Source organism: Stomoxys calcitrans, chromosome 2 (genome assembly GCF_963082655.1).
Source record: "Stomoxys calcitrans chromosome 2, idStoCalc2.1, whole genome shotgun sequence".
In the NCBI taxonomy this organism is placed as follows: domain Eukaryota; kingdom Metazoa; phylum Arthropoda; class Insecta; order Diptera; family Muscidae; genus Stomoxys; species Stomoxys calcitrans.
Window position 1 is genome coordinate 150,054,990 of NC_081553.1, and position 24,311 is coordinate 150,079,300.

The window sequence follows — 24,311 nt, forward strand, 5'->3', positions numbered from 1 at the left end:
ATATATATATATATATATATATATAAATATATATATTTATATATATATAAAGTAGGCAAACCAACTGTACGCGACGTAATTAAAAAGGAAATAAATTTAAAATATACCTCAAGGAGTACATCTATAGATGGCATAATAAACAGAAGATATACAGCAGCTACGAAGCATTGGCTTCGATAAGAAGTGAAAAGTGCGTTTGCTTATAGTGACATTTTTCCTCGGCACAAACAAGCCAGCCTTTGGATTCCAAAGAGTATTGAACAGAAGGTGGACTTGAATCGCCATTCATCAGACCAAAACACCATAAATCATCAAACCCATTGCAGCCGGTTGTACGCACCGGATTGACCCGATGGAATCTTCATCGTTAAGGGCTGCCGCCTCTGTGTACGTGTTCGTCCTTTTTTCGTCATGGAAGAGGCATATCCCGGAGTGCCTTAGTGCCTTCTCCGCACGCTTCTAGTCCGTGATTACACCTCACAGACACGAACCGATGATGGAGTGGGTACATTTATGATTTTGCTTCGGCCTTACGTCACTATATTGCATCCCCTGATCTTCTGAGTGACGAATCCTGGCAATCTGTCATTTGGCCGTCCACGAATGGGAAAAGAGATCCTTGTCGAAAGACCGTTTCAACGGATTTATGTTGACTTTCTAGGCCCATACCCCCGCTCGAAAAATGGAAATTCATTTATTTTTATAGTTTTGGACCATCCAAGCAAATCAGTGCTTTTGAAGGCGTTGGCGATGGCAAGTGCCAAGAAAGTAATCAAGTTTTTAGTTTCTGAGGTCTTTCACAAACTTGGTACGCCCAAGACTGTTGTGTCAGACAATGGCCAACAGTTTGTTGCCAAGGAATTTCAGGAGTCATTGAGGAATTTAGGAGTTAATAACCTAAGGACAGCTACACATTCTCCCAGTCAAATGCTTCGGAGACGATGAATCAGTCCATTCTGGCGGCTATACGGTCGATTTTAAAGGAAAGCCTTCAGGATTGGAATAAACATTCGTCTGAGATATAGTGCTCAATGCGTTCTTCAGTGTATTCATCTATAGGAGTTACGTCCTACCTTTGCCTTATTCGGGATGAATATTATTAATCATGGCAGTGTGTGCGCACGGGCCAAGAAGTTGCAACCGTTGAATGATCCCGAAAATGGAATAATTAAAAAGGTTACTTGGGTAAACTAGAGGGTATAAGGAAAAATGTCAAGGAAAGCCTACATAAGGCCTATTTGGGCATTGAAAGGAGATATAATGTCCGCAGTAGAGTTGGTCTGGAAGTGTACCGCAGAAGCTTTTAGCAGAGTGATGTCAAGAATCAGTTTAATGAAATTTCACAAATGTCGAACTCGCTTTCATAATTCCGCAATTTTTTTCCAGTGTTTGAGTTACACGATTCTTAACCCAGAATCATTTTATTTCAGTGGCGATTCAAGAGGAGTAATAATTTCCTATTGTGGTGTCTTTAATACCGTTGTATTTTTGCAGCCAGCAAGTTTGAAAGTTTTTCTTTAACAACATAAGTTTAAATTAAACTATTCTAAACTGTGTTTTTCGGTGGCGGTAGCAGATGCGATAAATAGCTTTCCCGACCGAACCAGAGTAGTTCTGGATCAATTACGTTCCGGCAGATGCAGCCGCCTCAACTTCTACATGGCAAGATTTGATGCCGATGTGCAAGATGTGTGTCCCAGTCGTGGCCACGCACCACACGATACACGTTACCTGTTTAACTGCCCAGACAAACCCACTCGACTCAGTCCCAGATCCCTGTGGACGCATCCCAATTTTTTTTAATTCTTTATAAATCTTAATGTATACATCTATTAACAAGTAAAATCGTGCTAAGTTCGACCGGGCCGAATCTTATATACCCTCCATCATGGATCGCATTTGTCGAGTTCTTTTCCCGGCATCTCTTCTTAGGCAAAACAGGATATAAGAAAAGATTTGCTCTGTTATAAGAGCGATATCAAGATATGGTTTGGTTTAGACCAAAATTAAATTATATGTTGGAGACCTGTGTAAAATGTCAGCCAGTTCGAATGAGAATTGTGCCCTTTGGGGGCTCAATAAGTAAAATAGAGAGATCGATTTATATGGGAGCTGTATCGGGCTATAGACCGATTCAGACCATAATAAAGACGTATGTTGATGGTCATGAGAGAATCCGTCGTCCAAGATCGGTTTATATGGCAGCTATATCAAGTTATGGACCGATTTGAACCATACTTGGCACAGTTGTTGGATATAATAACAAAACACGTCGTCCAAAATTTCATTCCAATCGGATAAGAATTGCGCACTCTAGAGGCTCAAGCAGTCAAGACCCAAGATCGGTTTATATGGCAGCTATATCAAAACATGGACCGATATGGCGCATTTACAATACCAACCGACCTACACTAATAAGAAGTATTTGTGCAAAATTTCAAGCGGTTAGCTTTACACCTTCGGAAATTAGCGTGCTTTCGACAGACAGACGGACGGACGGACATGGCTAGATCGACATAAAATGTCGCGAAGATCAAGAATATATTGGGTTGCCCAAAAAGTAATTGCGGATTTTTTAAAAGAATGTAAATGCATTTTTAATAAAACTTAGAATGAACTTTAATCAAATATTCTGTTTTTACACTTTTTTTCTAAAGCAAGCTAAAAGTAACAGCTGATAACTGACAGAAGAAAAAATGCAACTACAGAGTCACAAGCCGTTGAAAAAATTTGTCAACGACGACTATATGAAAAATCCGCAATTACTTTTTGGGCAACCCAATATATACTTTATGGGGTCTTAGACGAATATTTCGAGTAATTACAAACAGAATGACGAAATTAGTATACCCCCATCCTATGGTGGAGGGTATAAAAATTACTTTGGTGCCTCAGCGCCAAAAAGGCATTAAAGAGGCTAGTTGGCAAAAAATTAACCTAATTTTGTAGTTGTAGTAATTACAATATTATAAAATTCTTTTAAATTTGTCAATTATTGGGTTGCCTAAAAAGTAATTGCGGATTTTTTAAAAGAAAGTAAATGCATTTTTAATAAAACTTAGAATGAACTTAAATCAAATATATAATTGCCATTTTGTTCGATAACCTTTTGCCATCTTTCTGGCAAATTTAGTATTCCACGCTCATAGAACTTCTGGCCTTTATCTGCAAAAAACTAAACCAATTGCGATTTTATAGCCTCATCATTGCCGAAAGTTTTACCATTTAAGGAGTTCCGCAAAGATCGAAATAAATGGTAGTCTGATGGTGCAAGTTCAGGGCTATATGGTGGATGCATCAAAAGTTCCCAGCCAAGCTCACTCAGTCTTTGGCGAGTGACCAAAGATGTGTGTGGTCTAGCGGTGTCCTGGTGGAATATGACACCTTTACGATTGACCAATTCTGGTCGCTTCTCCTTGATGGCTGTATACAATTTGTCCAATTGTTGACAGTAAACATCCGAATTAATCGTTTGGTTCCTTGGAAGCAGCTCAAAATATACCACACCCTTCCAATCCCACCAAACAGACAGCATAACCTTCTTTTGGTGGATATCAGCCTTTGAAGTGGTTTGAGCTGGTTCACCATGCTTGGACCATGATCGTTTTCGACTAACGTTATGTTGTAAACAATCCATTTTTCATCTCCAGTTATGATTCGTTTTAAAAACGGATCGAATTCATTGCGTTTAAGGTGCTTATCACAAGCGTTGATTCGGTTTGTCAAATGAATTTCTTTCAATACATGTGGTACCCATATTAAAATTGACGCCAAACAAACAAATGTAAACAAAATTTCGCGCACTTTGTTTCTAAAGCAAGCTAAAAGTAACAGCTGATAACTGGCAGAAGAAAGAATGCAATTACAGAGTCTCAAGCCGTTAAAAAAATTTGTCAACGCCGACTATATTACAACTAGATTACCAATTACTTTTTGGGCAACCCTTTATCTGCAAAAAACTAAACCAAGTGCGATTTTATAGCCTCATCATTGCCGAAAGTTTTACCATTTAAGGAGTTCCGCAAAGATCGAAATAAATGGTAGTCTGATGGTGCAAGTTCAGGGCTATATGGTGGATGCATCAAAAGTTCCCAGCCAAGCTCACTCAGTCTTTGGCGAGTGACCAAAGATGTGTGTGGTCTAGCGGTGTCCTGGTGGAATATGACACCTTTACGATTGACCAATTCTGGTCGCTTCTCCTTGATGGCTGTATACAATTTGTCCAATTGTTGACAGTAAACATCCGAATTAATCGTTTGGTTCCTTGGAAGCAGCTCAAAATATACCACACCCTTCCAATCCCACCAAACAGACAGCATAACCTTCTTTTGGTGGATATCAGCCTTTGAAGTGGTTTGAGCTGGTTCACCATGCTTGGACCATGATCGTTTTCGACTAACGTTATGTTGTAAACAATCCATTTTTCATCTCCAGTTATGATTCGTTTTAAAAACGGATCGAATTCATTGCGTTTAAGGTGCTTATCACAAGCGTTGATTCGGTTTGTCAAATGAATTTCTTTCAATACATGTGGTACCCATATTAAAATTGACGCCAAACAAACAAATGTAAACAAAATTTCGCGCACTTTTTTTCTAAAGCAAGCTAAAAGTAACAGCTGATAACTGGCAGAAGAAAGAATGCAATTACAGAGTCTCAAGCCGTTAAAAAAATTTGTCAACGCCGACTATATTACAACTAGATTACCAATTACTTTTTGGGCAACCCAATATTTACATATATTCAATTAGAAAGAAGCATAGCTATGTGTACTGTCATAAAAAAAGTTAATCAACATGAGATAATAAAAACTCATTCAACTTGCGTTTAAAGACTTGACTACTATTGTATTCATTAAACATTTGTGGTAAGGCATTGAATGCGTGACAACCAGCATACTCAATACATTGTTTAGTCATCTCAATACGGTACAATACAACTCTTAACTGCTGATTATTCCGAGTATTGAAACTTGAGTGATTCCGTATAAAAAAAGTGTGTGGTGGCCAATGTTTTTTTTACATTTATAGACATATAATAGAACTTGAAATCTATCTCTACAATATATTGGCATAACCGATGGAAAGATATCACGATAAAGACTCAGCGTGGAATGCCTTATATCCAGATTAGCAACTGCTTTCAGAGATCTATTTTTAAGACGCTGGAGTGATTTCAAAGCCGTATTGTTTTTGTGTGCGTATATTATATTCCAATTAAACATCGATAGATCAAAAATTTTGTTCGACTATCAATTTTGTTCTTGAATTTATATAATAAACCAAGCGCTGGCGATTGCATGTGTAATCCTAAGTACTTTTTTGTGCTCACTTTTTCAATTTCTCTCCCACCAATATTTAGGCTGAAATGCGAATTGAAACGTCTGAGCTGTCTAAAGCGCTTTACCTTAGTTTTAGACTCGTTAAGGAATAGTTTATTTACCCGCATATATTCACATATTAACCAAGCGTCCCGTTCCATGTATCACTTTACAGCAGCTTCAGATTTTTATGGGTAAAAAAATACATATGTCATCTGCATACATAAATAATTTTCCGGTTAGTTCCAAATTGATAAGATCATTCATATAGATAATGAACAATGAGGGGCCTAAAGTACTTCCTTGAGGTACGCTGTGTTTCACCGAAATCATTGAACTTTTACATTCATTGATCTGAACAAATTGCTTGCGATTTTCCAAATAAGACATAAAAAGTGAGAGCTCATACCTTCAAATTTAATAGCTGTCTAGTTTTTGTACCATTATATCAGTAGAATGCTTTTATCAAGTCGCAGGAAATCCCTGCCATGCCGTCATAACCTTCATCTAGAAGCTTACATATATATAAGTTTACATTTATTGTTGCTTCCTCGGTATCACAGCCTCTCCGAAAACCATATTGGCTAGGATTAAGCAAACTATTTAGTTCAAAATATGCACACAATTGCCGATGAAGGATCTTCTCAAATACGTTATAAACAGACGACTGAACTGAAATCCGGCGAAAAAAAGACATTGCTGTTAGCAATCTTTCCTTTGGTATAGGCACGATTCTATGAATTTTCAATACTTCAAGATACTCACCGGTACTCAACATGTTGGTAAAAATATGAATTAAATGTGGCACAATACTACTACCACATTCCTTTAAGACTTTGGGGGATACATTGTCATGCCCACAACTTTTACTCAGTGACAGACCCGATGCTATTACGTCCATCTCATGTGCAGTTGTTCGATGATTTCAAATACAGTCCTGCATCTACGCGCCGGTCTTAAGGAGTTAAAATTATCCATAGGCAAAATGTCTATAGCCCGCTTAAGATTTTCCACGGATTTTGCAAAGTATTTGTTCAACGTTTCTACCTTATCCAAATTTTCACAACGGCAAATAAAATTAATAATAAATGTTTTTGATGGAGATCATCAAAACCATTATACAACTCTTGGAGTTTCTCCCAAGCGCATCATTTAGAAATCTCCAATTCCTTTTAGGATCGTTTTGAAAGTTCATTGATTGCTTTCGTAATATTTGTTCATGGAGTCTTTCTGTGACTTATTTATTACCTTACTTATTCTTCTCAGCATACTTTTCAATGTTTCACATCTAGGATTTTTTCCTTCTCTGATTTCAAAGAGGATTTTTATACGCTATCAATTTATGTAGGTTCCCATTAATCCGGGGAGTTAGTTTAAATTTCAGTACCAACGGAAGAGTTTCTGGTATTTTGAAGGAGATCTAAGTCGGTTTCCAACTATTTACTTTCAAAAGGTCAAAATCACACACAGCAATACTCCTACGCTCAACTTATTTTAGTTTAACATGAGCATCTACAGCAATGTGTATCAGATTGTGATCAGAGAGGTTGCATTCCATCGAATAAATTGTCATCGATCTTAAAATGTTACTATACAAACTTGACATGATCAAAACATAAGCTACTAAGCGGCCCAGTAATCAAATTTTGAAAATCAAAAGCCGACAATGTATAAAGAGTTTGAGAAAATTCATTTACTTCCATACCACTGTTACATTTAGGCGATTTATAAAAACTCATAAGAGTGATTGGTAGTCTATGAAGTCACCAGTTTTATGCTCAACTTCTTTGAAACATATTTCCTCACTGATAAATAACTATGTACCGCCGTAACTTCTGATCGACAACAATGTATTGATTTGTACCCTGGTAAATTTAAAATTTGCACCACATTCTCTTTGAACAATGTTTCTTGCAGTGCATTACTGCATGTAATATAGATAATTTTGCAATTGAATAAATGCTTCTAATATTTATAAAGTTAATTTTAAACCAATTCGTGTTCTGTGCTATTATTTGCGTTTATATTAAAATATTAATTATAATTCATAATTGTAAAAAAAATTGATACTAATTACAAGCTCATTGGCAAATGTTAAATAAAAGAAGGAAAGTTTTAATTGAATTTAGGATGGTGATTGATAATCATTATCCGAATGCTCTTCAATTCGGGACTCCTGCGTTGCTATTTTGAGTATGTTGCTGCTTCCGAAAGCATATTATTAACATCAGCTTCACCCTTCAATAACCTTGGCTTAGACAATTCCCCTCTCTTGGCAAAGACTTTACTTTATTTTTTAAAACTTTCGCATATTTAAACAAGTTTAAAGTCTCTCGTCTTAAATGGTCATTAACGTATACTTTCTTCCTTCTCTTTAAGTTTTGGTTTACTTGCCATTAGTTTTAGCTTTCCTCGAATTAAATTTAATAACGACTAATTGACTATTACTATTATTTCGCCTTAAAAAATATGCATCAGTTATTGTCTATGGTTGCAAAGTTACACCAGCATCAGACGAGAACTTTGCAACAGCCTCAAGAGCTGACTCGTTTTCGCTTACCTTCATTCCAGTAACCAAACAGTCATTTAACACTCTTTGATCGTTAATATACTTCATCGATTCCTCCATTGTATTAATTTCTGCATTTAGCATCTTATTCTCTTTTTGTACTGCTTCTATTTTCTTTTTATTATCTGCAACACCTCTCAAAATATCGTATATATTGTTTTCACATGAAATTCATTGTCCGCTGTTGGTGACATTGCTGTTGTTTCTTACATTGGGCATACAAAAATCACAACAAAATTTTTCGTCTTCGTGGACAAGCAAATGATTAAACTGTCGTTTATTTAGACGATTGCAAACAACATGAAATGATTTGTTGCACTTATCGCAATCTATGCTTCCTTCGTTTTCTTCAACAATCAGTTCGCACTGGCCGCTTATAATTTTTATACCCTCCACCATAGGATGGGGGTATACTAATTTCGCCATTCTGTTTGTAACACCTCGATGTATGCGTCTAACACCCCATAAAGTATATATATTCTTGATCGTCGTGACATTTTAAGTCGAACCAGCCGTGTCCGTCTGTCCGTCCGTCCGTTTGGATTGTAAATGGGCCAAATCGGTCCATGTTTTGATTTAGCTGTCATATAAACCGATCTTGGGTGCAATTCTCGTCCGGTTTGACTGAAATTTCGCACATAGTATTTTGATATCACTTCCAATAACTGTATGGTCCTAATTGGTCCATGTTTTGATATAGCTGCCATATAAACCGATCTTGCGTCTTGACTTCTTGAGCCTCTAGAGACCGCAATTCTCAACGGCTCCTCCCATGGCCTTCAACATATGTGTGCAAAATGGTCAGAATCGGTCTATAGCTTGATACAGCTCCCATATAAACCGACCTCCCGATTTCGCTTCTTGAGCCCCAAATCGGACTTGATATAGCTGCTCCTCCGTCCCTATTTATTATACAGATACTGCGCAAAGAACTCGACAGATGCGACCATGGTGTAGGGTATATCAGATTCGGCCCGGCCGAACTTAGCACGCTCTTACTTGTTTTGTTATTACCACTACGTTGCTTTTAACTGGGATTTTTTTTAGTAAATTCACAGCCAATGTTAATGTTGTTGAAACCAAAAGTTCTTAACAAAAGCAAAAACAGTCTTTAAATATTCTTACATTTAAAGAAAATTGAAAATTAAATTCAAACGGTGGCAATGAGCAAAAAAGTTGACTTTCCACAGGCAGGGTTGCCAAATAGCTTTCAAAGTCGCAGAGTTCCTGGATCTTGACACTCATCGGAATCAAGAACGAAAGGTAGAACAAAGCAAACTGCTGCAACAACAACAACCATAAGATCTTCGAATTTCAAATACAATTGTGTTTTGACTTTGTGGAAAAGATTATTTGATAATCATGTTCATTTTACCGGGACTGAGATCAAACGAGTCTCAGGGTTCAACATTTTTTTCGCCGGTGATTGAGGGGAGATGCCATATACTCAGATGGTATTAATGAAACAAATGATTTTTTTTTATTTACAAAGGTCTGAAGACCTCACGAACTTCAGTCAGAAGCTGTTTTATTTTTATTGGTAACAGCCAATATTAGTTGTTATTATCGACATTTATTTGTTTTTTTTTTAATTCCCCCTGGGGTAAATGATTTCGACCTAAGATAAATCTAATGTATGAATGGGACACTAACAGTTTTTGCATTCTGTGAGGGTTGTCTTTTCCTTTTGAGGCCACGCGTGGAATGGCGTATGACGGGCGTTGGTAAAGACTAATGCGTTGGTTTGTGAAGATGCCGGTTGGATCCTTTGGAAATAGCCTGCAATTAAGAGGAGAAAATGAGGTGCATAGAAGAAGTAGTGGAATATTTCATGCCTAAGCTTTTGCGATCTTGCAAGCAGCTAAAATCTGATGCTGGAAATATAGAAATAGTCAGAATATGGTTTGTTTGGCTAATAGCTAGTCAGTAGCTTAAGTTTGGATTACTCAGGAACCCAGGGGCATGCGATGGGTCTGCCTATTTCTACTTGGGTTCTACATATGTTGTGTAGCCATCAGGGACAGAGGGCCCGGGTCACTAGTGACTCCTTTGTTCCCCATGTTGCTTACAGACCGACGTATCGGCAAAGAACCATTAACACCAGCCATCGGAGAGAGCGCTAGAGTTCTCGTAAGTAGAGTACTGCGAAAGATCTCCTTAAGTGGTGATTCCGACGGGTGGTGACTTCTCTGTGCGATCACCTTGTGACGTGTCATAGACCTCCAGAGACTATAGTTGGAATCCCAATGTGAGGAAAGACATGAGGCAGATCCACCCCGGTGAATAAGCCGAGAATACGGTATCCGGTGAGGAAAGCTTTAGAACTCATTCCCAGGCTTGTGATCGGGAGCACTACGAATACATTTGGACGTGTAAACGGTCTGGGGGAAATTTTGGTCCCTGTATATACCAACGGATACTTGTATGGCGTGGGATCATACAGCCCAGTGGGTGCTGTGCTGGTTTGTACACGTGTATTGCGTTACGAGTATGCGTTGAGGGTCTGCACGACCTTATGGTCTACATTGACAATTAAGAAGTTTTTTTATGTTGGAATGGGCCAAGCAGACCAGAATGAGGCATAATGGGAAGGAATAGAAGGAAAATGCACTTACCTGCTTGTCATAGAGGGACACCGGGATGATACTCGTTAGTTCCTGTGGATAGTATAGAGTTATTACACTGTTTAAGGATATATTCCCTACCTTGTATACATACATAATTTCTTTCCGCTTGGGCGATGTCCACACATCGTCCTCATCGCCTCTTTCTTGGAATCTGAAAAGATTCAAAATAAAATATGCATATTTCATTTTGACAATGAAGAAATCAATATCAGGGTAAAATTTCGAGCCGGTTTGTTTGTTTATATTGAACTAATCTTATACATTGAAAAATACTTTTTTTCAATAATTTCCTTTTAGGGAAAAAAACATTTTTTTTTAAAATAAAATTTAATATATATATATATATATATATATATATATATATATATATATATATATATATATATATATATATATAAATATATATATAAGAAAATAATAATATAAAAAATATTTTTTTCTCGTTGTCGTTATTGCTGTGAAATTTTCAATTTCGTTTGGCTTACAAGTTATCCAATTTTGTTAAATTTAAATAAAAAAAACATTTTTCCCTAAAAGGAAATTATTGAAAAATAAAAAGTATTTTTCAATGTATAAGATTAGTTCAATATAAACAAACAAACCGGCTCGAAATTTTACCCTGATATTGATTTCTTCATTGCCAAAATGAAATATGCATATTTCATTTTGAATCTTTTCAGATTCCAAGAAAGAGGTCTAAGGGACTGTGAGGAGCATGAGACGACGAGGACGATGTGTGGACATCGCCCAAGCGGAAAGTAATTATACGAGGTAGGGAATATATCCTTAAACAGTGTAATAACTCTATACTATCCACAGGAACTAACGAGTATCATCCCGGTGTCCCTCTATGACAAGCAGGTAAGTGCATTTTCCTTCTACTCCTTCCCATTATGCCTTATTCTGGTCTGCTTGGCCCATTCCAACATAAAAAAACTTCTTAATTGTCAATGTATACCATAAGGTCGTGCAGACCCTCAACGCATACTCGTAACGCAATACACGTGTACAAACCAGCACAGCACCCACTGGGCTGTATGATCCCACGCCATACAAGTATCCGTTGGTATATACAGGGACCAAAATTTCCCCCAGACCGTTTACACGTCCAAATGTATTCGTAGTGCTCCCGATCACAAGCCTGGGAATGAGTTCTAAAGCTTTCCTCACCGGATACCGTATTCTCGGCTTATTCACCGGGGTGGATCTGCCTCATGTCTTTCCTCACATTGGGATTCCAACTATAGTCTCTGGAGGTCTATGACACGTCACAAGGTGATCGCACAGAGAAGTCACCACCCGTCGGAATCACCACTTAAGGAGATCTTTCGCAGTACTCTACTTACGAGAACTCTAGCGCTCTCTCCGATGGCTGGTGTTAATGGTTCTTTGCCGATACGTCGGTCTGTAAGCAACATGGGGAACAAAGGAGTCACTAGTGACCCGGGCCCTCTGTCCCTGATGGCTACACAACATATGTAGAACCCAAGTGGAAATAGGCAGACCCATCGCATGCCCCTGGGATCCTGAGTAATCCAAACTTAAGCTACTGACTAGCTATTAGTCAAACAAACCATATTCTGACTATTTCTATATTTCCAGCATCAGATTTTAGCTGCTTGCAAGATCGCAAAAGCTTAGGCATGAAATATTCCACTACTTCTTCTATGCACCTCATTTTCTCCTCTTAATTGCAGGCTATTTCCAAAGGATCCAACCGGCATCTTCACAAACCAACGCATTAGTCTTTACCAACGCCCGTCATACGCCATTCCACGCGTGGCCTCAAAAGGAAAAGACAACCCTCACAGAATGCAAAAACTGTTAGTGTCCCATTCATACATTAGATTTATCTTAGGTCGAAATCATTTACCCCAGGGGGAATTAAAAAAAAAAAAACAAATAAATGTCGATAATAACAACTAATATTGGCTGTTACCAATAAAAATAAAACAGCTTCTGACTGAAGTTCGTGAAGTCTTCAGACCTTTGTAAATAAAAAAAAAATCATTTGTTTCATTAATACCATCTGAGTATATGGCATCTCCCCTCAATCACCGGCGAAAAAAATGTTGAACCCTGAGACTCGTTTGATCTCAGTCCCGGTAAAATGAACATGATTATCAAATAATCTTTTCCACAAAGTCAAAACACAATTGTATTTGAAATTCGAAGATCTTATGGTTGTTGTTGTTGCAGCAGTTTGCTTTGTTCTACCTTTCGTTCTTGATTCCGATGAGTGTCAAGATCCAGGAACTCTGCGACTTTGAAAGCTATTTGGCAACCCTGCCTGTGGAAAGTCAACTTTTTTGCTCATTGCCACCGTTTGAATTTAATTTTCAATTTCCTTTAAATGTAAGAATATTTAATGATTGTTTTTGCTTTTGTTAAGAACTTTTGGTTTCAACAACATTAACATTGGCTGTGAATTTATTGAGAAAAAATGCCAGTTAAAAGCAACGTAGTGGTAATAACAAAACAAGTAAGAGCGTGCTAAGTTCGGCCGGGCCGAATCTGATATACCCTACACCATGGTCGCATCTGTCGAGTTCTTTGCGCAGTATCTGTATAATAAATAGGGACGGAGGAGCAGCTATATCAAGTCCGATTTGGGGCTCAAGAAGCGAAATCGGGAGATCGGTTTATATGGGAGCTGTATCAAGCTATAGACCGATTCTGACCATTTTGCACACATATGTTGAAGGCCATGGGAGGAGCCGTTGTACAAAACTTGTGCCAAATCGGATTAGAATTGCGTCTCTAGAGGCTCAAAAAGTCAAGACGCAAGATCGGTTTATATGGCAGCTATATCAAAACATGGACCGATTAGAACCATACTTCGCACAGTTATTGGAAGTGATATCAAAATACTATGTGCAAAATTGTAGTCAAATCGGAAAAGAATTGCGCTATATAAGGTTATGGACCGTTTAGGATCATACTTAGCACAGTTGTTGGAAGTGATATCAAAACACTATGTGCGAATTTTCAGTCAAACCGGACAAGAATTGCACCCAAGATCGGTTTATATGACAGCTAAATTAAAACATGGACCGATTTGGCCCATTTACAATCCAAACGGACGGACGGACGGACACGGCTGGTTCGACTTAATATGACACGACGATCAAGAATATATATACTTTATGGGGTGTTAGACGCATATATCGAGGTGTTACAAACAGAATGGCGAAATTAGTATACCCCCATCCTATGGTGGAGGGTATAAAAATTATAAGCGGCCAGTGCGAACTGATTGTTGAAGAAAACGAAGGAAGCATAGATTGCGATAAGTGCAACAAATCATTTCATGTTGTTTGCAATCGTCTAAATAAACGACAGTTTAACCATTTGCTTGTCCACGAAGACGAAGAATTTTGTTGTGATTTTTGTATGCCCAATGTAAGAAACAACAACAATGTTACCAACAGCGGACAATGAATTTCATGTGCAAACAATAGATACGATATTTTTAAAGATGTTGCAGATAATAAAAAGTAAATAGAAGCAGTACAAAAAGAGAATAAGATGCTAAATGCAGAAATTAGTACAATGAAGGAATGGATGAAGTATATTAACGATCAAAGAGTGTTAAATGTATAAATAAATGTGACAAAGAGAAAAAAATATTTTATATATATATATATATATATATATATATATATATATATATATATATATATATATATATATATATATACTTCATCCATTCCTTCATTAATTAAATTCATTCATTAAATTCATTGTCCCTCTCATCTCATCCAGCCGAGTTTTCAACTCCGCTGGCAATCTTACTAGTATCTTACATTCTTAAGAAATAATGTTTTAGTTGGTTTCTCGATTCAATAAAGAACGTATTCAACAAAATCAATTCTAATCTTTTAATGACGCAGTCGGTTGATGCGATAATAAAAATTATCGATTCTTGAATTTTTCTTACGGGCTATTCATTAAAAGAACACGCTAGCGGTTAATATCGTGTAAAGTTTTACAAAAAATAAAACCTCGACAGTAGCGCGAAACCGTAAGAATGTAACGTGCCAAAAAAAACTGATTAAAATCGGGAAGAAGCCTCAGAATTTGTGAGAGGTAGTAAATCCAAATCAGTTTCCTCTAAGCCCCACGAAAGTGCTGTGTGCTCTACAAAGAACGTAAAATAAGAAAATAATTAAATAAGTAGATAAAAAAACAAAAAAATTTTAAGAAAATAAAGAAAAATACCTTCAAGTTAGTGAAAAAAAGAACTATCTAAATCACCATGTCTCTTCCAACAACATCAACAACACCTATAACCCTGTCGTACTCTGAGATGTCGCAGGTTGCTTATCAGATTGGGAATGTTGAGAAATTTTAGGGGCACCCAAATTCGTTGTTTGCCTTCGTTATCAGGGTTGACTACATTCTTGGACTCCACATCATCACAGATGCCCGGCAATAACACATTATCTTCGGTCACGTAGAACGCTGTATCAGTGGAGAAGTAATGGGCTCGCTTGGAATGACCAACACTGCCAGTTGGACGTAACTCCGGAAACAGTTAATACTCAACTATAAAACCCAGACAGCAAACCACACATTACTCAAAGAATTTCGAAGCACACCCTTTCGAGGAAATGCCCGCTCATTTTTGGAAGAAGCGGAAAGGCGTCGACAAGTGTTAACAAGTAAGCTTGAGTTGGAATGTGACGTCCATGAAAAAATATTTTATTTTAAGCTAATCGAATCAAGTATTGAATCACTTTTACAAAAATTACCTCTGAATATTTACAGTAGGGTAATAAATGACGATATAAAAGATTTGAGAACACTAATTAATATTCTGCAAGAAAAAAACATTTATGAAAACGTTAATAACACTCAGAAAATAACTCAACAAAATTATACACAGCACAGATCATATACTAATCATAACTCTCACAATACTAATACTCCATTCCAACCAAATCTTAACCCTATAATGATGCAACCAAATTTTCAAAAGCCATTTTGTAACACGGTTCCGAACCATCTTTATACAAATTATCAGCCAAATTCTAACAGTATGCCTCGTCCAATTCCTCCAATACCACACGTACTCAGACTCAACGTACATATTCAACGTCAAAACAGATTTCACTTAAATAGGTTTGGTCAACAACAAATACCCAATTCAAACCCATTTATTAATAATAACCCAACCAAACGCATGAGACCATCAGACAGCGGGCAGACAAAAATGAGTATAGATGAGCTTAGGAATCAAGAGATAGCTTATCAATTGCAGAATCTGTACAACAATTACAATGACCCAACTTACTATTTTACAGAACTATATCCACAACAATACGAAGGATATTACGAAAATCAATCATACAAACAGTTAGATACGCCGGAAGACGGAAAAGAGGAAGAGGAAGAAATGGAATTGACTATAGAGGAAGCTGAAAATTTTCGGCCACTGGCCCCGGAAACCAACAATTTATAGTAATCAGATACAAAGGAAACAACTTGAAATGTTTAATTGATACTGGATCGACGGTCAATATGATAACTTGTAACTTATTCAAAGTACCAATCCATGATACCGAATGTCTAATTCACACAAGTAACGTTCCGCTCAATGTCAATAAGATCATAATTATCCCATCTAATAATTTGTTTCCGCTACCGCATGAATTCCTATTGCACCCATTTTCCGTAAATTACGATCTTTTAATAGGAAGGAACATGCTAGCTCAGGCAAAAGCAGTGCTAGACTACAATAAACAGACTGTAACACTTTACAACGACAAATACAAATTGACAAATCATAGTATAGTATAGAAGTATAGAAGACGTCGGATGAGATACCTTGTGTTACGCAACATGTTCAAAGTAAGCCGAATGATGACATACAAATTTCGAATTGCGAAATTGACGACATTCCACACCACATTTTTAACTCCATTGCAACAGGATCAAACTCAAATTCTTTCAGATTGGAGCACTTAAATTGTGAGGAGAGAACAAAACTTGCCATATTGCTAAAACGGTTTCAGGACATACAATATTACGATGGTGATAAACTGACATTTACCAACGGAACCAAACATGTAATTTATACTACGGATAATTCGCCAGTTTATTCAAAACTATACAGTTACCCTCAGGCTTATGAACAGGAGGTCGAGACATAGATACAGGATATGTTAGATCAGGGTATTATACGGGGCAGTAACTCTCCTTATAGTAGCCCCATTTGGGTGGTACTTAAAAAACAAGACGCATCAGGCAAACAGAAATTCAGAATTGCAATAGATTACAGAAAGTTAAATGAGATAACCGTTAGTGATCGATATCCTATTCCAAATATGGAAGAGATCTTGGGAAATTAGGAAGATGTACCTATTTTACCACCATAGATCTGGCGAAAGGATTCCATCAAATCGAGATGGACACGGACTCCAGCGGTGTATGAACGATATTTTTCGACCCCTTCTTGGGAAACACTGTCTCGTTTACTTGGACGACGTAATTGTATTTTTTACGTCCCTCGACGAACATTTAGATTCGCTCCGCCTAGTTTTTGAGAAATTGTCTGAAGCCAATCTGAAGCTGCAGCTTGCCAAGTGCGAGTTCTTAAGATCAGAGACTAAATTTTTGGGACATATAACAAAGGACGGAATTAAACCAAATCCGGACAAAATAGGAGCTATTCAGAAATATCCTATCCCCTGCAGGAAAAAGGAGATAAAATCTTTCCTGGGACTAACAGGCTACTATCGAAAATTCATTCCGAATTTCGCTGACATAGCAAAAACCATGACAAAAGTTTTAAAAAAGAATTCGAAGATGGAAATAAATGACCCAGAATAAATTTCAGCATTTAGAAAATTGAAACAATTAATTTCGGACGATCCCATTTTGAAGATACCAGGTTTAAGCAGAAAGTTTGTTTTGACAACGGACGGGCATCCAATTAGCTACATTAGCCGAACCTTGAATGATCATGAGTCCAACTATAGTGCTACAGAAAAAGAACTGCTTGCCATCGTGTGGGCAACCAAAACTTTCCCCCATTACTTGTTGGGGCGACACTTTGAAATAGCAAGTGACCATCAACTATTATCTTGGTTGTATCGAATGAAGGACCCGAATTCAAAATTGACCCGATGGAGGATAAAACTATCGGAGTATGATTTTGATATCAAAAATATATTAAAAGAAAAGAGAATCATGTGGCCGATGCCTTGTCCAGGATAAAAATAGAACAATCATACTTTAGTGAAAGACACAACACAGTTCCGAAACCGATAATAACGATTTCATTTTTACCACAGAAAAACCTACCAACACATTTAGCAGACAGATAATATTCTCAAAGGGTCAACCTAGAATAAGCCACGAAAAATATTTCAAGAAACAAATAACCTACATTTCATACGATGACATGACTCGGGAATAGGCCGAACAGTATTTAATTGACCATTTCTGTGGAAAGTTCAGCGTATTACCCATAGACAGCGACTTTGAAATCATTCAGAGTGCATACCGGGCAGTCATAAACACGAGACACACTAAAATTGTCCGTAGTCTTATCCTTCTAAAAAATATATCCTTTTACGCAGAATTCAAAGAACTGATTTTGAAGACTCATAAAAAACTCCTACACCCTGGAATACAGAAGATGTGTAAACTTTTTAATGAGACGTATTACTCTCCGAATATACTGTATCCTACTGATACAGAATATTATCAATGAATGTCATATTTGCAATTTAGCAAAGACGGAGCACCGCGAGACTAAAATTCCTATGAAAATTACCCCTAAACCAAATTTCTGTCGTGAGAAGTTTGTAATAGACATAAACTCATCTGAAGGGAAACATTATGTTAGTTGTATAGACGTATATACGAAATTCGCAACACTGGAACAGATACCGACAAAAGATTGGATTGAGTGCAAAGGAGCTCTTATGCGAATATTTAATCATCTAGGTAAACCCCAATTACTAAAGGGCGATAGAGATGGAGCTTTCATTAGTCTAGCATTAAAGCGTTGGTTAGAAAGCGAGGGAATTGAATTACAACTTAATACTGCGAAAACAGGTGTAGTCGATATAGAAAGATTACATAAAACAAACAAGTAAAAGCATGCTAAGTTCGGCCGGGCCGAATCTTATATACCCTCCACCATGGATCGCATTTGTCGAGTTCTTTTCCCGGCATCTCTTCTTGGGCAAAAAAAAAAGGATATAAGAAAAGATTTGCTCTTGTATTAGAGCGATATCAAGATATGGTCCGGTTTGGACAACAATTAAATTATATGTTGGAGACCTGTGTAAATGTCAGCCAATTCGAATAAGAATTGCGCCCTTTGGGGGCTCATGAAGTAAAATAGAGAGATCGATTTATATGGGAGCTGTATCGGGCTATAGACCGATTCAGACCATAATAAACATGTATTTTGATGGTCATGAGAGAATCCGTCGTACAAAATTTCAGACAAATCGGATAATAATTGCGACCTCTAGAGGCTCAAGAAGTCAAGATCCCAGATCGGTTTATATGGCAGCTATATCAGGTTATGAACCGATTTGAACCATACTAGGCACAGTTGTTGGATATAATAACAAAACACGTCGTGCAAAATTTCATTCCAATCGGATAAGAATTGCGCACTCTAGAGGCACAAGAAGTCACGACCCCAGATCGGTTTATATGGCAGCTATATCAGGTTATGGACCGATTTGAACCATACTTGGCACAGTTGTTGCATATCATAACAAAACACGTCGTGCAAAATTTCATTCCAATCGGATAAGAATTGCGCACTCTAGAGGCCCAAGAAGTCAAGACCCAAGATCGGTTTATATGGCAGCTATATCAGGTTATAAACCGATTTGATCCATACTTGGTACAGTTGTTGGATATCATAAGAAAACACGTCGTGCAAAATTTCATTCCAATCGGTTAAGAATTGCGCACTCTAGAGGCTCAAGAAGTCAAGACCCAAGATCGGTTTATATGGCAGCTATATCAAAACATGGACCGATATGGCCCATTTACAATACCAACCAACCTACACTAATAAGAAGTATTTGTGCAAAATTTCAAGAGGCTAGCTTTACTCCTTCGGAAGTTAGCGTGCTTTCGACAGACAGACGGACGGACGGACGGACGGACGGACGGACAGACGGACGGACATGGCTAGATCGACATAAAATTTCACGACGATCAAGAATATATATACTTTATGGGGTCTCAGTCGAATATTTCGACTAGTTACAAACAGAATGACGAAATTAGTATACCCCCCATCCTATGGTGGAGGGTATAATAATGAGAATATACGCATTATAAAAACATCTGATGACAATGAGGCAAAATTAAACAAAATTGAGACAATACTTTATATTTACAACCACAAGACCAAACACGATACTACAGGACAGACACCAGCACACACTTTCGTTTATAACGGACAACCGACCAGGAATTCTCAAGAAAAAAAATAAAATAAGCAAGATAAACAGTAACCGAAAAGATTACACAATAGATACAAGATATAGAAAAGGACCACTACAGACAGAAAACTAGAAAATTCATTTACACTCAACAGAAATGTAGAACTAACAGATGCAGATCATTACAAGATAACTGAAAGAAATAGCGCCACACATTATTATAAGCCACAATTCAAAAAATAAAAGAAAATTAACAAACATCTAAATTCGCAGGAAATGGTGCATAATTATGACATTATTCACCATTATTATGGCATGTCACGCGCAACATGCCCAAATTCAAGTAAATAACCTCGATACCGACCTTGGATATCTGATCTTCTCAAGCAAACCGTTGGAGTTGACAACCGAATTCGAACACCACTGTTTTCGGATCAACATTACTGAGATAGATAAAACAAATAACTTTTTTCGGAAACACTTGTCAAATTACACGAAATCACCCCATCTTAATTATTTATATGGTAAATTGCAACGCCAATTGAATGGACTAACACCATATCAAGGAAGTAGACAAAAACGAGGACTTATAAATGTAGTGGGCTCAATGTTCAAATTCCTATTCGGAACTTTAGATAACGATGACCAAGTCGAATTCCAAAGAGAACTCCAAAATACGATGCAAAATTCAATTCAATTACACGAAATGAATAACGTAATTAATCAAATTAACGACAATTTACAAAAATAGAAATGTACGAGAAAAACCGCAACATGTACGACTTATTCACATATGATTTAATGCAATTCATAGAATATGTGGAAAACATCGAACTGGGCATGCAACTATCCATATTGGGTTTGTTCAATCCCAAATGGATGAATTATGACAAGTTAGACAACATAAACAATCGAAATTTACTACTAATAAAAACATCTATGTACATGGATCAATCACCAAGACACTTATACTTATCATCTCTCACATCCCAATTTACTTTAAAACATTTAACACCCTAAAAATAATTCCTTCTCCTGATAATAGTGGATACCAATTAGATTACACAGGCACGACCTCATATTTTCAATTTGACAATAAAATTTACACTCGAGAAAAGATTGAAATGAATGATGAATGTATTTCTAGAATTCTGTTACACACAACACCAATTTGTAATTATAAACATATTGTTAACAAAGAATTGATTACGTATGTAGAACCCAATGTCATTGTAACTTGGAATTTAAGTAAAACAACGGTTAAACAAAATTGTCAGTCAAATACCGATTTAAATATAGAAGGCAACAAGATTATTAGAATAAGTGACTATAAATTGCAAATAAACGAAATAATTTTGTTTGAAAATAAGTTATCACCTGAAGTTGATTTAACTCAATTGTATCCACCTTTGAAAATAACGAAAGTTAGAAATATCGAACACGATGATGTTATAACAATAGTCAAAGAAAATAATACAATAATGTACGTAATTATTTTAAGCATTATAATTGTACTTTTAATAATAGTTTTGTACTCGAAATACGTATCTAGAAATCCAATTGTAATTATCTATTCCAAAATTAGAAAGCAACAGAAAGATCCGGTACCAATAATACAATTACAACAGCAATCACTACCTAAACTATATCCATCGACGACATCGTAAACCATGAGCATTTTTTTAAGGGAAGGGAAGTAGCGTAACCCTATGTTACCACTCTTCGATTCATTGATGTTCCCAAACATTCCCATACACACTCCTTCATTCATTCGTCAACTCAGCAATATTATCACAACCAGCCACTCAGCCGGATCACAAAGCATTCCCATTCATTCATGTTTCCATTCATTCCCATACACACTCCTTCATTCATTCGTCAACTCAGCAATATTATCAACAGCCAGCTACTCAGCCGAATCACATAGCATTCCCATATTATTCATTCCTATTACCATACACATTCATTTATGCATTTGCCAGCTCAGCAATCCTACTAGTGTCTTACATTCTTAAGAAATAATGTTTTAGTTGGTTTTCTCTATTCAATAAAGAACGTATTCAACAAAATCAATTCTAATCTTTTACTATATACATATAGCCCATAAAGTTTGACTTCAACTTTTATGATTGGTTAAAGAACACAAAATAAAATTATAAATCAAATCAACTCTTTTACATATATGTTTTCTTCATATTCCTAACATTAAAAAACTAAAACAAAATTCTAAGTTTGGTTAAGCACTTTCACTCTAGAGCAATTTAAATATGATAACAATTAAATATAAGCACCACAAAGTCTGTGTTCAGTAATTAAAAATAAACAAAAGAGTTATTTAAACACAAAATAAAAACATATTAACACATTCCTAATATTTGGTAGGATAGCCACGTTGTTTTAAGACTGCACTTAGTCCATTTGGCATGGAGTTTACCAACGTCTCTGTTTCCTCAGATGTTATTTTCGCCCATTTTGCCTGCATGACACTTCGTAACATCTCCTTGCTGGTTATAACGTGCTGACGAATTTTTTCTCCAATAGATCACAAAGATGTTCAATGGGGTTGAGATCTGGTGATAGGGGTGGTGTTCTAAGCTGCTTTGGAGTGTTATATAGAAGGCAAAGCCTAACAACCTGCGATGTATGCTTTGGATCGTTATCTTGTTGGAATCAAAATGTCGTTGCTAACCCTAGATTAGCAGCACTTGGTTTCAAAATTTTTTTCAAAATATTGAGATAACCCCATTTATCCATTTTGGGCTCAATAAATTCTAATTGACCCACTCCACTAGCAGCCATACACCCCCACACCATAACTCCACCACCACCGTGCTTCACCGTTCCAACTAAATTTTGTTTCTCCAGCTCAGTCCCGCCACACTATATGCCGACCTTTAATGCAAAAAATACAGAATTTGCTCTCGTCGGAAAAAATAATTTGCTTCCAGAATTCAGGAGGCTCAATGGTGAAAGTATTAGCGAATGCAATCCTCTTTTGTCTGTTTATGACTGAAATATACGGCTTTTTTTTTTAAACATTGTTTTAATATTTTAAACAATTTTGGTTGATGTTATACGAGGGTTGTTGCTTGCCATATTGATCACTTTGCGCTCTTCTCTAACGGATAGCTTTGAAGCTCGAAGCTTTGAATTTATAATGCCGGTTTCTTTGTAATTATTAATTACGCGCCGGACAGAAGAATACGTTCTTCCAACTGTTCCACCAATATTTCTAAAGCTTTGTCCTTCTTTCCACAATTTAATAATTATTTTTCTTTCAGATTTGCATATTTTCTTTCCTTTAGTTTCCATATTTCCAAATTTATTAATTTTTTAAAAAAGCACGTGTAACTATCACTTGTTATGATAATGAACGGAAACTGATCAAAAATAAGAACAAGCATCATACAAAGTAACGGTACTTTGGAAGTAAACAAAGTGAACGCAGACTTCTTGGTTGTCATAATTTCTTGATATGAGACAAAAGTACCGTTAGAACAAAAAAGCAAAAGCAAACTTGTATTTTTGTTTTCTAAATTAAGAAATATAAAGAAACAACATATACAACAAAACTTAACTTTATTTATTTTTTTAATCATTAAAAAAGAAATTGTCACATGAACGCAGACTTTAATATAAACAAAAAAACATAACAGCTTAATCTTCTTTATTTTGGTGCTCTACTCTACAGTTATAATGAAATAATAACAACTAGCCCACCCAGGCACGCTTCGCTGTGCCCTCCTTTGCAATATTCAACACAAAAACTTTCTTTATATTTCTAATCTAAACTTCTAGGGTTCATGATTGCATTTTGGCTCAAAGGTTTGTGTACAACAACAAAGAATTTTATGGGTCGATTTTGTATAGCAACCAACGTCCAATTGAGTGGTTGTCTGACCACGCAACCAAAATACAAATTTGTGTTTTGTATGGCAACTTTTGACAATTGATGCCGGTAGTAGTGTTTTGGCAATCCCGCAGCAAGAAAAAATGCTACATGCTATGAAAAACCATCAACACACATTTTATTTTGAATTTAAAGCACCTTTTTTAGTTTCTTTTTATTTATTAAGGTGTAAAATGTCATTTTATTTCGCCGTTTGCTACTATTCTCAATGGTTTTCTTTAGCTGCTCCAAACCCAATATTTTTTTAATAATTAGGAGCTCGCCTATTAAATCTATGTCCAAGTTAATTTGCAATAAATCTGCTGCCGCCTATATAATGGGAATACGTTGACACTCCTTGCGGTGGCCGACAGTCAGTGTTTCCTTTTTTCTTCTTTCATTACCCGCCAGTTTAATTTTTTCTTTGCTCTAAAATCTTTTCACACTGTCAACTATTCTTCGGAGAGCGCAGGGATGTGCT

At 36.6% G+C, this 24,311-nt stretch overlaps 1 protein-coding gene across 5 annotated transcripts in view; it reads left to right on the forward strand.

The window, feature by feature from the left end:
- LOC106092815 (endothelin-converting enzyme 2) overlaps positions 1–24,311 on the forward strand; it is a 441,390-nt gene that overhangs the window by 331,811 nt on the left and 85,268 nt on the right. Inside the window, exon 11 of one of the 5 annotated variants that reach the window (XM_059363956.1) lies at positions 12,214–12,367. The exons of the other annotated variants lie outside the window; for them this stretch is intronic. Coding sequence (XP_059219939.1) covers positions 12,214–12,344 — 131 coding nt within the window. The 3' untranslated portion in view covers positions 12,345–12,367. Of the gene's footprint in view, positions 1–12,213; positions 12,368–24,311 lie in introns of those variants that run through there. 5 annotated transcript variants of the gene reach the window in all.